At 41.4% G+C, this 12,125-nt stretch overlaps 1 protein-coding gene and 1 long non-coding RNA gene across 2 annotated transcripts in view; one reads left to right on the top strand and one right to left on the bottom strand.

The window, feature by feature from the left end:
* Positions 1–4,474: 4,474 nt before the first annotated feature.
* LOC128097274 (uncharacterized) overlaps positions 4,475–12,125 on the bottom strand; it is a 10,550-nt gene continuing 2,899 nt past the window's right edge. The window contains exon 3 of the long non-coding RNA XR_008213830.1: positions 4,475–5,321. This is a non-coding gene — a long non-coding RNA (uncharacterized LOC128097274). The remainder of the gene's footprint in view (positions 5,322–12,125) is intronic.
* Trim42 (tripartite motif containing 42) overlaps positions 5,314–12,125 on the top strand; it is a 27,233-nt gene continuing 20,421 nt past the window's right edge. The window contains exon 1 of the mRNA XM_052717640.1: positions 5,314–11,165. Within this exon, the coding sequence (XP_052573600.1) occupies positions 10,825–11,165 (341 nt within the window). The 5' untranslated portion in view covers positions 5,314–10,824. The remainder of the gene's footprint in view (positions 11,166–12,125) is intronic.

Here is a 12,125-nt window from a genome sequence, read left to right as displayed (position 1 = left end):
TCCTTAGGAACTAAACTGCTCTGGGAAGCAGAAAGCAGGAATGATCACAATTCAGGGTCCCCCTGAGCACTGTGCCTTGCATTGGATAGATGGATGAGACCACAGGAGGGAAAAAAAAAAAAAGGCTGCAGGGCGTCAATGAAGTTTGAGAAGTTTGAGCAGGGGCCCATGGGCTATGATGGAGAGTGGAAGGCACTGTGGTCAATGAGGTTTGTAGAAATAGCCAGTTCTGAGACTGCCAAGGTTAACAGTGACAAACACCCCACTTGCCCAAAGCAGATCTGAGCAATGTGGTTGTTCCATATATCTGGGGGATATCCCTAATATATACGCATTGTGTCTTGGACACCTGGCAGATTCTCAGGTACACAGACTAGAGACCTCCAGCCTAGATGAACTCACAACTAACACCCTGCTTGAGGCTGAGAAGGGCTTGCTGCTGCAACCGAGACATTAAACATACCACTGGGATCACAGGAGGGGATTGGCACTGATTGGTACATGGACTAGAGAGAACTGTCCGCAAGCCAGGCATCTTAACCATGGGAACTTTTGATCCATTTTTCTTATTATTTTCTTCTGTCTATGCTAAAATTTACTGTTTCTATTTTTATCATCAGATTTCTTTTTCCTTTTATTTATTTAATTGTGTGTGTTTATGAGGGCACACATGTGAATATGCATGCATGTGACTTTGGGGTGTTGTTCAACATATATATTAACTTTTTATTACATAGTTATTAACTTTTAATTTATTATTTTTGGGGATAGAGAGATGGCTCAGCAGTTGAGAGCACTTGCTAGTCTTGCAGAGGACCCAAGTTCAGTTCCCAGCACCCACACAGTGCCTCAAAGCCTTCTATAACTCTATCTTCAGGGGACTCAACGCCCTGTTCTGCCTTCTGCAGGCACCAGGCATATGGTGTGCCTACATACATGCAGAGAAAACATTTGTACACACAAAATAAAATAAATATTTTTTAATGTATTATTTGTGTCTGTGCTGATTACTTTTCATCAGTGTGATTAAAACATCATGACCAAAAGCTGCTTAGGAAGAAAAGGCTTATTTAGGATTATGGTTCTAGAAAGGAAGTCCAATGGTGAGGGAGGCATAGCTGCAGGTAGTCAGAGCAGGAAGTTACAAGGTCACATCTTTAACCTCAAACACAAGGCAGAGGAAGCGAACTAGAAGTGAGGCAAGTCTCCAAACCCGCCAAGCCCAGCCCCCAATGATGTACTTCCTCCAGCAAGGCTCCGCCTCCTAAAGGTTCCGCATCCTCCCCAAACAGTGCCACCAACTGCAGAACAAGTGTTCAAGTGCCTGAGCCTATGGGGAACATTTGGATTCAAACCACCAACTCAAAAGGCCAGCAACCTAAAGGTGATCCCTGGAACCCACATAAAGATAGAGGGAGAGAACAGGCTCCAAAGTTGTCCTCTGACACTCATGTGCATGTCCACACACATACACTCATCAAACACACATGTGCGTGCACACACACACACACACACACACACACACACACACACACAAAATGCATTATTTGAATGAGCCATGTCCATCCAAGCTCAGAAAGATAAATATTGTATTTAAAGATAAATGTATATGGTAGATGAATATCTACCATATACAAAATGTATAATTAAATATATACATATGGATCCTGAGAGGAGAGGAAGAGATTTTAAGAGCAAGGTAGGAAAGAAAGGATGATAGGAGACATGAAATATGAAAACAGAAGAATAGACTGTTTGAGAGAAAAACAACACCAGTCAGACAGAGAGCATAGATCACTGGGAAAGGCAGTGAGGGAGGGGAGCAAACTAGAAGAAAAGTATAATGATACATGTGTCATTATTTTGAATACTGACTAAAAATTAATAAATTATTAGAAAACAAGGAGGTTGGACCAAATACTTTCCTGGAGCCTCATAGGGAGCATGGCCTTGCCTCTACCTTGACCTGAGACCTCTGGTCTATGTATAAATTCATGTCTTTGCCCTTATACAGAATTATGAGGAATATATTTCTATTTAAGCCACCGAGTAGCCAGAGTAGCCATAGAAGACACAAATTCTCTAGCTTTCCAATGTCTCTTGTCCATCTCCTCCTGTGTATTACAGTAAGGCCTATTTTGTTCACAAATATATACCATAGTGTGGTGATTTGAATGAAAATGGCCCCCAAAGGCTCACAGGGAGTGGCACTGTTGGGAGGTGTGGTCTTGTTGGAGTGGGTGTGGTCTTTTTGGAGGAAGTGGCGGGGAAGGGGAGACAGGTGGGGACTTTGAAGGTTTAGAAGCTCAACCTAGGCCCAGTGACTCACTCTTCCTGCCTGCTTCCTGAGAATCCAGATGTAGAACTCTCAGCCCCTCTTCAGCACCATGTCTGCCTGTGTGCTGCCATGCTTCCTGCCAAAAATGACAACGGACTAAACCTCTGAATTGTAAGCCAAGCCCCAATCAAATGTTTTCCTTTATAAGAGTGGCCGTGGTCATAGTGCCTCTTTCACAGCAATAGAAACCCTAACTAAGACAAATAGTAAGAGCCAAAAAATGCAGGTGATATCTATGGGTAGATTTTCTTGAGATTATTGTCCTAAAATGTAAATCTATCCATGCTTCTAGTCATTTCGAAGGAATGTTCAAACTTGTAACAGTGAAGAAAAGAGACTACTAAGCCGACAAGCCAGTTCCCAGTTTCAGTGTTTATAAATGCATGACTAATCCTGTTTAATTCTATACTCATTTCCCCAGAGTGTAGATTATTTTAAAGAAAAACAAATTGTTTTACCATTTCATCTGTGATTTCATCTGTCTCTACCTCTAAAACTTGAGAGTGCACATAAAATAACCGTAATACAAACAACAGACTGAGTGAGCATCCCTAATCCAAATTCTCAGAACTCGGACATGCTCTACAACTCAAAAGTGTTTCCAACACCAATGTGATAACACAAGTAGAAATTCATACACCATGAAACTTTGTTTCATGCACAAAATGTCAAAATACTGAATGAAATTACCATCAGGCTATGTGCAGAAGGTGTATATGAAATAAATCAGTTTTGTTTTTAGGCTCGGTTTCCACCCCCAAGGTACACACATACATACATACATACATACATGCATACAGGAAACATACATACACAAATTTATATGATATGTGTGTGTAAATATTCCATTTTTTAAAATTAACTCTAGAACTCTTCTGATTTCAAGCATTCTGGGTAAGGCATACTCAACCTATTGCTACAGCTAAACATCAATAATCTTTTTTGTATTGTATAATCTTCAGTCAATTTCAAATTTCCCTCAACTGACTCATCATTTTTACAGGCTGTTCAAATGAGTCTAAATACACTCATGATGCAGTTGCTTGATGTACAGGCCTCATCGTTTAGATTTCTTTTAGATATAAATCCTGTCTCTCCATTTATCTGTTTTTCATCACTCTTCTCTCTCCTCTTCCTCTCCTCTCTGTCACTGTCTTCTTTGAAGAAATTGGTTCATTTGTCTCATACAGTTTCCACAGTCTAGATTGTGGAAATAGTATCACAGTATCATTTAGCATAATCTTTGATCCCTGACAGTTAATATTAAGAACTAGAAGCCTGATCACATTTAGGTTGGAATTTTCTGTAAGTCATGCTGTGAGCTCCCATCAGAGGCACAGAACATCAAATTGTCTCCCTCTGGTGCTATTAGCAGTTGTGGAAGATTAAGGCCTAGATTCATCTTTTCATTAGAAGCTGCAACATGATGATAGCTTAATTCTGTCCTTCCTTTATTAGCTGGAATAGTTCTATTTAAAAAAAAAATCCCCTTTATCAGATTATTCATTATCCTCAGGCACAGTATACATGAGAAAGTCTGGATAAACTATCCCTTCCCTTTATTTACCAGGTTTCAAAATAATGAGTTTGTTTCCTAACAGCCTCTAAATAAGGGGTATTGGCATTTTTGTTTACCTAAAGTCATCTGTATGAATTCTTGGCTTTTAAAATGTGAATAAATGGTTAACAAAACACATTCTCTGTCTCTGTGGAAATACGACCTTGGGTTAACTATCCAGCTCCGTTCCCCTGGAAACTAATAAAGGTGGACAGTCAGCTTGTTACCTGGCAACACTGCTCATGATAAAAATGACCTCAAATAATAAGCTACCTGGTCTAGGAGGACAGTGAATAAACTACATTCCTCGTGGGAGTCCATAGTTAGAGCTGTGAATACAGACCATGTCCCACACTAGGACCAGTGGAAGCTGTTCTCATTGGACAAATGAAAATGCTGGGTCTTATGGGCAGTGGACCTCCAAACCAGGTGCTCCCAAACTTGTTTCCATCATCCAGGTTCCACAAGGAACAGACTCTGAGATGCAGGTTTGCACAAAAGTCGTTTACTGGGAACTAGTCTTGGGACCGCATTGATTACTTTTTGTGCTGTGATAAAATACCATGACCAAAAGCAACTTACAAAAGAAAGAGTTTATTTGGGCTTACATTCCAGAGAGAGCATCCACCATGGCAGGGAAGGAAGGCATGGACACAGGTGGCAGAATCAGGAAGCTGAGGCATCACATCTTTGCCAGCAAACACAAAGCAGAGAGAGTCATCTAGATTTGGCAAGACTAGAATCCCATAAGCTCTGCCCTCAGTGAGGCACTTCCTTCAGAAAGACTACTTCCTAAAAGTTCTATAATGTCATACTATGTGATCAACAGAAGTCCAAATATTCAAATACCTAAGCTATGGGAGACATTTCTCTTTCAGACCATCATAGGGACTGAAATAAATAGGACTCAGCAGGAATAAAAGACAAATTGTAATATAATCAAAGTTATCAACCTCAGCCAATCCAACAGGACCTCTTTGGCAACTGGGATAATCCTTTAAAATTGTCCCACTGTAATCAGGGAAGCTATTTAAAGAGGGGCATAATCTTAGATGAGGATGCTTCTCCTCACTGCAAGCAAGTTCTCAAAAGAGTCAGCTGATCTGTGAATAGTTGGCTCTCCAGGTTAGTGGAGGAACCGGGTGCCTCAGTCCTACTCAGGTCCCTGGGCATCACACCTCAGCACCACTACACATACTCGTTGGGTCTCGTTCCTTCCCTCCTGAGCTGTCACTTGCCCTGGCCATACCAGCTTGCTGCCCCACCCCTCCACCCCCATTGTGTGCTCTCTACCAAAATGAAACTAGCTCTGAGGGGAATGTTATCAGAGGTAGATCCATGTTTACTGTGTGCTTGCCCAGATCTGAAGTCACCCATTCTTCCATAAAGCCCAGCTTGCTCTTGGTGATATCCAGGGACCGCAATCTGGAGAACAAAAATACTGTTACTATTGGGTAGGTCGTGGTCCTTGGGACTCTTCTGTGGCCAGAGTCAGCACTATTTTTAAGAGAATGTTTCCAGTTCATTCATTAACAAATCACCACAGCTAAGCAAAGGCTCCAAAGACAACAAAGCACAACTAGAAACTAGCTTTAAAAATGAGGCTAATTTTTATTTTCAAACAATATAGCATGGGTTGGTATTGGTATTTCCAATTCAGATCGGTGTAGCTGGGTTTTCTTGATTGTGTTTGTCGCCTGTCTGTGTGTCCTTTCTTTCTTTATAACAGCACAAGCTCTCATTTACATGATTGTTCAACGTGCATCCAACCCTTTCATAACAATTTGATCACCACCAAAACCTGGGTGATTAATAAAGAATCAAAGATCTATTTTCTCTTTTGTTTTGTGTTAGTTACAAGTTAAAAGATAAAATTCACAGAGGGTCTGGTCAAATGACTGTGCTGATGCACCATCCCTTTTGATTTGAAATAATTCCTCCTATACAGAACTCAACTTATAGTTAAATTTATTTGTTTCAATGTGTTATTTGTATTTTACTTTGGTTTATAATTATGCAAAAAGATATTTAAATTGCTTTAAAATTAATTCTATAAACTAAGATACATAGTCCCTTCCATTCTGCACTCTCATAAATCTAACTTAGTTTATCTTTACATAGCATATAAAATATAAATCAAAGACTCCAGGCTTTTCCTGAAATGAATGGTGGTTCCACACACCATCTCCACACTACTATTTCACTGAATAGTATATCTCAGGAATCAGTTTCCAGCAGGCAGGGATCTCTCATTCTCCTAACAGCTCAGTCAGACATCATGGTGGTTGATTTTACTTGATCCGTCTCTGTCCACAGTCATTTATGTTTCATTTTGGTTTTATGCTGTTACAGATAGTACTATAATGAGAAACCGGATATTCAAATGCAAAAGATTGAAGCTTGGCCTCCACTCTCACCTTCTAGAAGGAAATTAAGCTCAAAGGGATCAAATCCATAAATATAAGGCATGAAAGTATTTAACAGAAGCTAAGGGAAGTGCTTCCAGACAGAGGGAAGACAGTGTTCGCAGGATTGTGTGTTTTGTTTTGTCTGCAGCCCCTAAAGCATAAGAAACAAATCTAAAAATATGCAAAGAGGATTAAATCAAACCACAAAGATTCCACACAGCAGGGGAAATGATCAAGATTGTAGAGAAAATCGACAAGTTGATATGTTTTTGCAAACTATTCAAATAACAAAGGATTAATACCCCGAATATATAAGGAACACAAGCAACTCAGTAGCAAAGACAGGTAATCCAATTTAGAATGGACAAAGGAGATGAGCAAACACGTATTAAGAGAAGAAGTTCAAATGGTCACTAAATTTATGAGAAATACTCAACATCATTAGCTATGAGAGAAACATAAATCAAAACCACAATGAGCTACCATCTCACCCCAATTAGAACAACTGTTACCTGAAAAGGAAAAGCTGATAAATTGCTAGGAAGACTATGGAGAAAAGAAAACTCACTAACAGTTGGTAGGAAAGTTAAATAAAACAGTTATTAAGTGAGTAACATGGAGGTTCTTAAAAAAATCCTATCACACAACTCAAATATTGTTCTTCTAGATTAGTGGTTCTCAACCCTCCTAATGCTGTGGCTCTTTAATACAATTCCTCATGTTGTGGTGACTTCCAATCATAAAATCATTTTGTTGCTACTTCATAACTGTAATTTTGCAACTGTTATGAATTTTAATATAAATATCTGATCTGCAACCCCAAAAGAGTTGCAACCCATAGGTTGAGAACCACTGTTCTAGATGTAAATTTAAATGATGTAAAATCTTATCAAAGAAAGCATGTCCCACATTTATTTTTAAACAATTCATGATTTGCTAAGATATAAATCAACCTAGATGCCCATCAGTAAGATAAAGAAAATGTGGCAACTTATATGCACAACAGAATATTATTCATCCATTAAAAGAATTGTATTCTATTATCTGCAGCATAATTAATGGAATAGGAGAATATTATATCAAGTAAAATCTAGGCACAGAAAGACTGATACTTCATAGTCTCCCTCATACATGAATGATAAAAAAAAGTCAATCTGAATGTGGAACCATGATTACTAGAAGATAGGGTGCAGGAGAGAAGGTAGAGAGAGAGAGTGGATGATGAGTTAAAAAGGAGGAGGGAGAGGAGGAGGAGAAGGAGAAGGCTGGGGAGATGGATCAGTGGTTAGCCCTTGTTCTTACAGAGGACTTGGGTTCAATTCCTAGCACCCACATGGTGGCTCACAACCATCCATAATTCCAGTTCTAAGGGATACGACACCCTCTGCAGGCCCCAGGCACACATATGGTGCACATACATACATGCAGGAAAAACACCCACACACATAAATAAATAAATCTTTTTTAAAATAATAAAAGTAAAAGACAATAGAAGGAATAGGTTCTAGTGTTCTACAGCAGAACTGGCAAAGTAGAGTCCTAGTCCAGTGACCTAGCATGTATCCCATGGGCGGGGGTGTGGGGGAGGGACAGAAGAGACTGCAAACACTAATTATTAAGAAGGAAACATTAAATACACTGATTTGATCAATACATATTGCATTTGTCTGTATTGCAGAAATATCATATGTCCTTGTGGGTTTGATTCATATTTCCCTGATGATTAGTGATACTCAGCACCTCCTCATATACTAACAGACTAGATGTCTTCTTGGGAAACACATCTGTTTGGGATGGAGAATTGTCTATCTTAAAAGGTTATGTGACTTTTTGCTATTGAGCTGTAGAAGTTTCTTATACCTTAGAGATACAGATGTTTTGCAGATGTTTTCCTCTGGTTCTATAGACTGCATTATCTGTGGTTTTCCCTTGCTCCCGCAGTATTTTCGTCTGAGGTAGTGTGGCCTGTCTGATTTTGCTCTTCCTGTGGTACCTTTCTCTTCCTTCCCCTAGTTGTTTTTCTGCAAGCCCTGGTTCCTGCTTGGTTTGCTGTGAAGAACTCCCAAAATCAGGGTGAGTAGCTGTGGATATTAGGTATCACTGCTTTTTATCTTGCATTTCCCAGGAACCCCCTGGTGTTTTCTAACATCATGCTGGCTTTGAGGCTGAAATATTTAAACTTCATTATATTAAGAAGTCAACTAGCCAGGCAGTGGTAGTGCATGCCTTTAATCCCAGCACTTGGGAGGCAGAGGCAGGCGGATCTCTGTGAGTTCGAGGCCAGCCTGGTCTACAAAGCAAGTTCCAGGAAAGGCATAAAACTACACAGAGAAACCCTGTCTCAAAAAAAAGAAAAAAAAAAAGAAGTCAACTATAAATCAGGAAAGGTGGTACATGTTTGTAATACCACCCACTGGGAAGCTGAGACAAGAAAATTGTCACGAGTTCTGTGTTAGCCTGGACCACTCAGCAAGACTTTATCTTTTTTTTTTTTTTACAGTAACTATATATAAACCCCCATAGTATTTGGTGGGTTTTTTTAATATTTGTTTATTTTATGTATATAAGTGCTTTGTTTTCATCCATACCAGAAGAGGGCATCAGATCCCCTTACAGATGGTTATGAGCCACCATGTGGTTGCTGGGAACTGAACTCAGGACCTCTGAAAGAGCAGCCAGTGCTCTTAACCTCTGAGCCACTTCTCCAGTGCCCATATTTGGTGTTTTTAACACAAACATTCATATCAAGAGGCCAAACGCCTCTTCTGCACACATGCAGGTGACTCAAATGATTGTGAGAAGAATTCTATTAGAACAAACGACCAAAGGTAAGTTGCATGACTTTTTAAATGTGTTATTGCAATCCGATGAATACTTCCCTAAAAGCTTCCATTTGTGTAGCATTAAATTAGATGGCCTCCAGTTTGCCTTTTCTCAACTGCGTTTGTCAGTTTGGGTTTAATGAATTCATTTTGGACACATAAAAAGAATTAGGGAGGTACCTTCATTTGATAATCTTTATAATTGGTCAATGAGGGCGGGGGGAAATGGAGGAGGAAATGACTTCTAATGGGTGTCTTTGGGTGTGACAGACATGTTTTGGGATTAGATAATGGTAGTATTTGCCCAATTTAATGAATATGCCAAAAGGTATTGACTTGTTCACTTCAATGGTAAGTGAATTACATCTCGATGTTTTTAAAGAGAGGAAAAATAAAATAAATAAATAAAAAAAAACAATGCCTTATAGAGACCAATGTTGAAATGTCTGTGAATGGAACTCACATCTCTGTGTCCCCAGAGTAGGGCAGCTTATTGATAAGACTGAATTTGGGCAAACACGGTGGAGGTGTCATGTGCCTATTCCTAGTGTTGGTGTAATCTGGAGTATGCTTTGGAGTGACAATTTAGTATTATCCACCAAAACGTAAAGCACTCACCCTAGGATTCAGGATTTTCAACTGTAGAGCTCGAAACTCCATGTGAGGCTGGCCCAGTTAGCACTCGGTGAATGTTCTTTACAAAGGTGATAATCATGGGAAGAGGTAATAAATTATTCACTAAAACTCCTGCCGCCAAACTCAGCTCTCACTTCTGCAGTATTTGGGGAAATGTAATGAATCGGTGTTCCTGTTCTAGGATGGTGCAGCCAGGAAGTCTCTACTCCTTTCATCTCGGCAAGCTTCAGGAAGAGGAAAGCAAATTCCTCCTAATATACAGGGCCCTGTTTCTGGGGGTCGGAGTACACACTGGCAGAGTAGCTGATGATTATGTGCCTTAGCCTCTTGATAAATGGATATGGTGGGGGCAGGGGTGAGGCAGGGGTACAGAGGAGAAGACACAAAGCCTGAGTCCCAAATCTGTGACTGATTTAAGCATAAAGCCTCATGAACATGAGCAGGGACCAGTGAAAGGAGGAATGGCCTGAGTGAACCCATGTCTCTGTCCCTTCGATTTCCTCTCCAAATAGTGACTGTGATGTTGCTGTTATTTGTAAATGCTGTGCTTTGCTTATCAAAGAGTTCTGTTGATGGAAGAGGAACATCATGTCGATCTGTATTTTCTAATTAGTCATACCCCAGTCTTTCAGCCAATAAAGACAAACACTGACGTCAACGTACCCAAATATCAGGAAAAGTACCAACCAGGGAAAAACCACACCTGAAATCTATGTGAGAACTTGAAAGGTGACAAATGACAGCTAAGGTCTCCAGGAGGTTCAGACTGCTGCTGGGTGCCTTCCTCTCACCTACTGATCCATGTTGAGGCATGGTGGGAGTCAGGGATTATGACATAAGCAAATGTCCACAGGCTGAAAGAGGTCAAGCCAGCTCAGAAGCTTCCTAGGAGGGATACCACCTGCGACAGCCTCCTAAACTGGCCAACTTCCTGCCACAACTCCCGAACTGCCAGCCTCACTAGAGGTGGCAAGGATCCCTCTGAGGGAGAAAGTCACCTCAAGAATCCGGTAGAGGAAGTTGTCCAAGCTCCGGAGACCCAGTGCCAAGGACCCCAGAGCCATGGAGACGGCTATGTGTGTGTGTTCTCCATGCTGCACCTGGCAGAGATGCTGCCCTCGGCTCTTCTCCTGTCTGTGCTGCAAGTTCATCTTCACCTCGGAGCGGAACTGCACCTGCTTCCCCTGCCCCTACAAGGACGAGCGCAACTGCCAGTTCTGCCACTGCACCTGCGCGGAGAACCCCAATTGCCACTGGTGCTGCTGCTCCTGGGCCAATGACCCCAACTGTAAGTACTGCTGCACAACCAACACCAATATGAAATGCTACTACTACGAGAGCCGCTGCTGCCGGAACGCCACCATCACCTTCAAACGGGGCCGTCTTCGGAGCATCCGCACCTCGTAAGTGCTGGCCATCCACCGGGTGGTTACTTTGGCAAAGACAAGAAAGAAAACCTGGGGAACTAACTCAAGCCAGCTGTAGGGACCCCCAGAACAGGCCAGCCAGTGCTTCCTAGAGTGCACTCTACCTGGACAAAACAATGGTAATTTTGTAGCAGTTAAGTGCATACTAAATATCCACTGGTGGTATAGACCCCCAAGTCCCAAACCCAAATTCCATCATCTGTGTGAATGCACAGAGCACTCTTTGACCCCAAATGCTCTTCATCTCCCAAACAAACCATAGCTGATAATTGCTGGTAAGCAACTTTGCTAGCCACTGTTTATATAACCATTCCTCTCCCTCACCCTGTGCCCATGGGCTCAGGAGGATATTTAGCAGGGAGATACTAAGTTGCCCAGAACCACACAGCTAGGAAGAGGACGAGTCATGACTTGAATCCAGAGTTAGGTCAATGGTCCTATTCTTTAAAAATGCCATATTACAAAATGGAGACCATGATACAGTATGTGCTCTGTAGCCTGTTATATGACACACACACAAAAATTACAAACTGTTATTCATCTCCCTCTTATGAACTGCAACATTTACCTGAAGAGTAAGAACTTCCAGGGGCCACTTTTGACCCTAATAACCTACAGAGGTACCATGAACTGCTGGCCCCCCCTTCTTTCCCATCCAAAGTCCTGACACTCAGATTCTCAACCACTCGGTAAGGTAGCAACCCCCACATCTAGCACACTGTTCTTTTTATGTCACATGTCAGGGGACTCAGGAGCAAGAGGAGATTTCTCAGAGGAGGTACGAAGACGGTCCTGTAAGGTGGCAGGGAGGGGGGCTGAAATCAGTGCTTTAGACAAATGCCTTAGGCATCAGTGGTCCCCTGATTCCAAGGCAGAAGTGCATTGGAATCCCCTTGGGGACTTTAAAAACACTGGCTTTGGTCTCCACTCCTCGGC

The sequence above is a fragment of the Peromyscus californicus genome, unplaced genomic scaffold (assembly GCF_007827085.1).
Source record: "Peromyscus californicus insignis strain IS unplaced genomic scaffold, ASM782708v3 Scaffold_11__1_contigs__length_118956290, whole genome shotgun sequence".
Lineage (NCBI taxonomy): Eukaryota > Metazoa > Chordata > Mammalia > Rodentia > Cricetidae > Peromyscus > Peromyscus californicus.
This window is presented reverse-complemented; position numbering and strand designations above follow the sequence as displayed.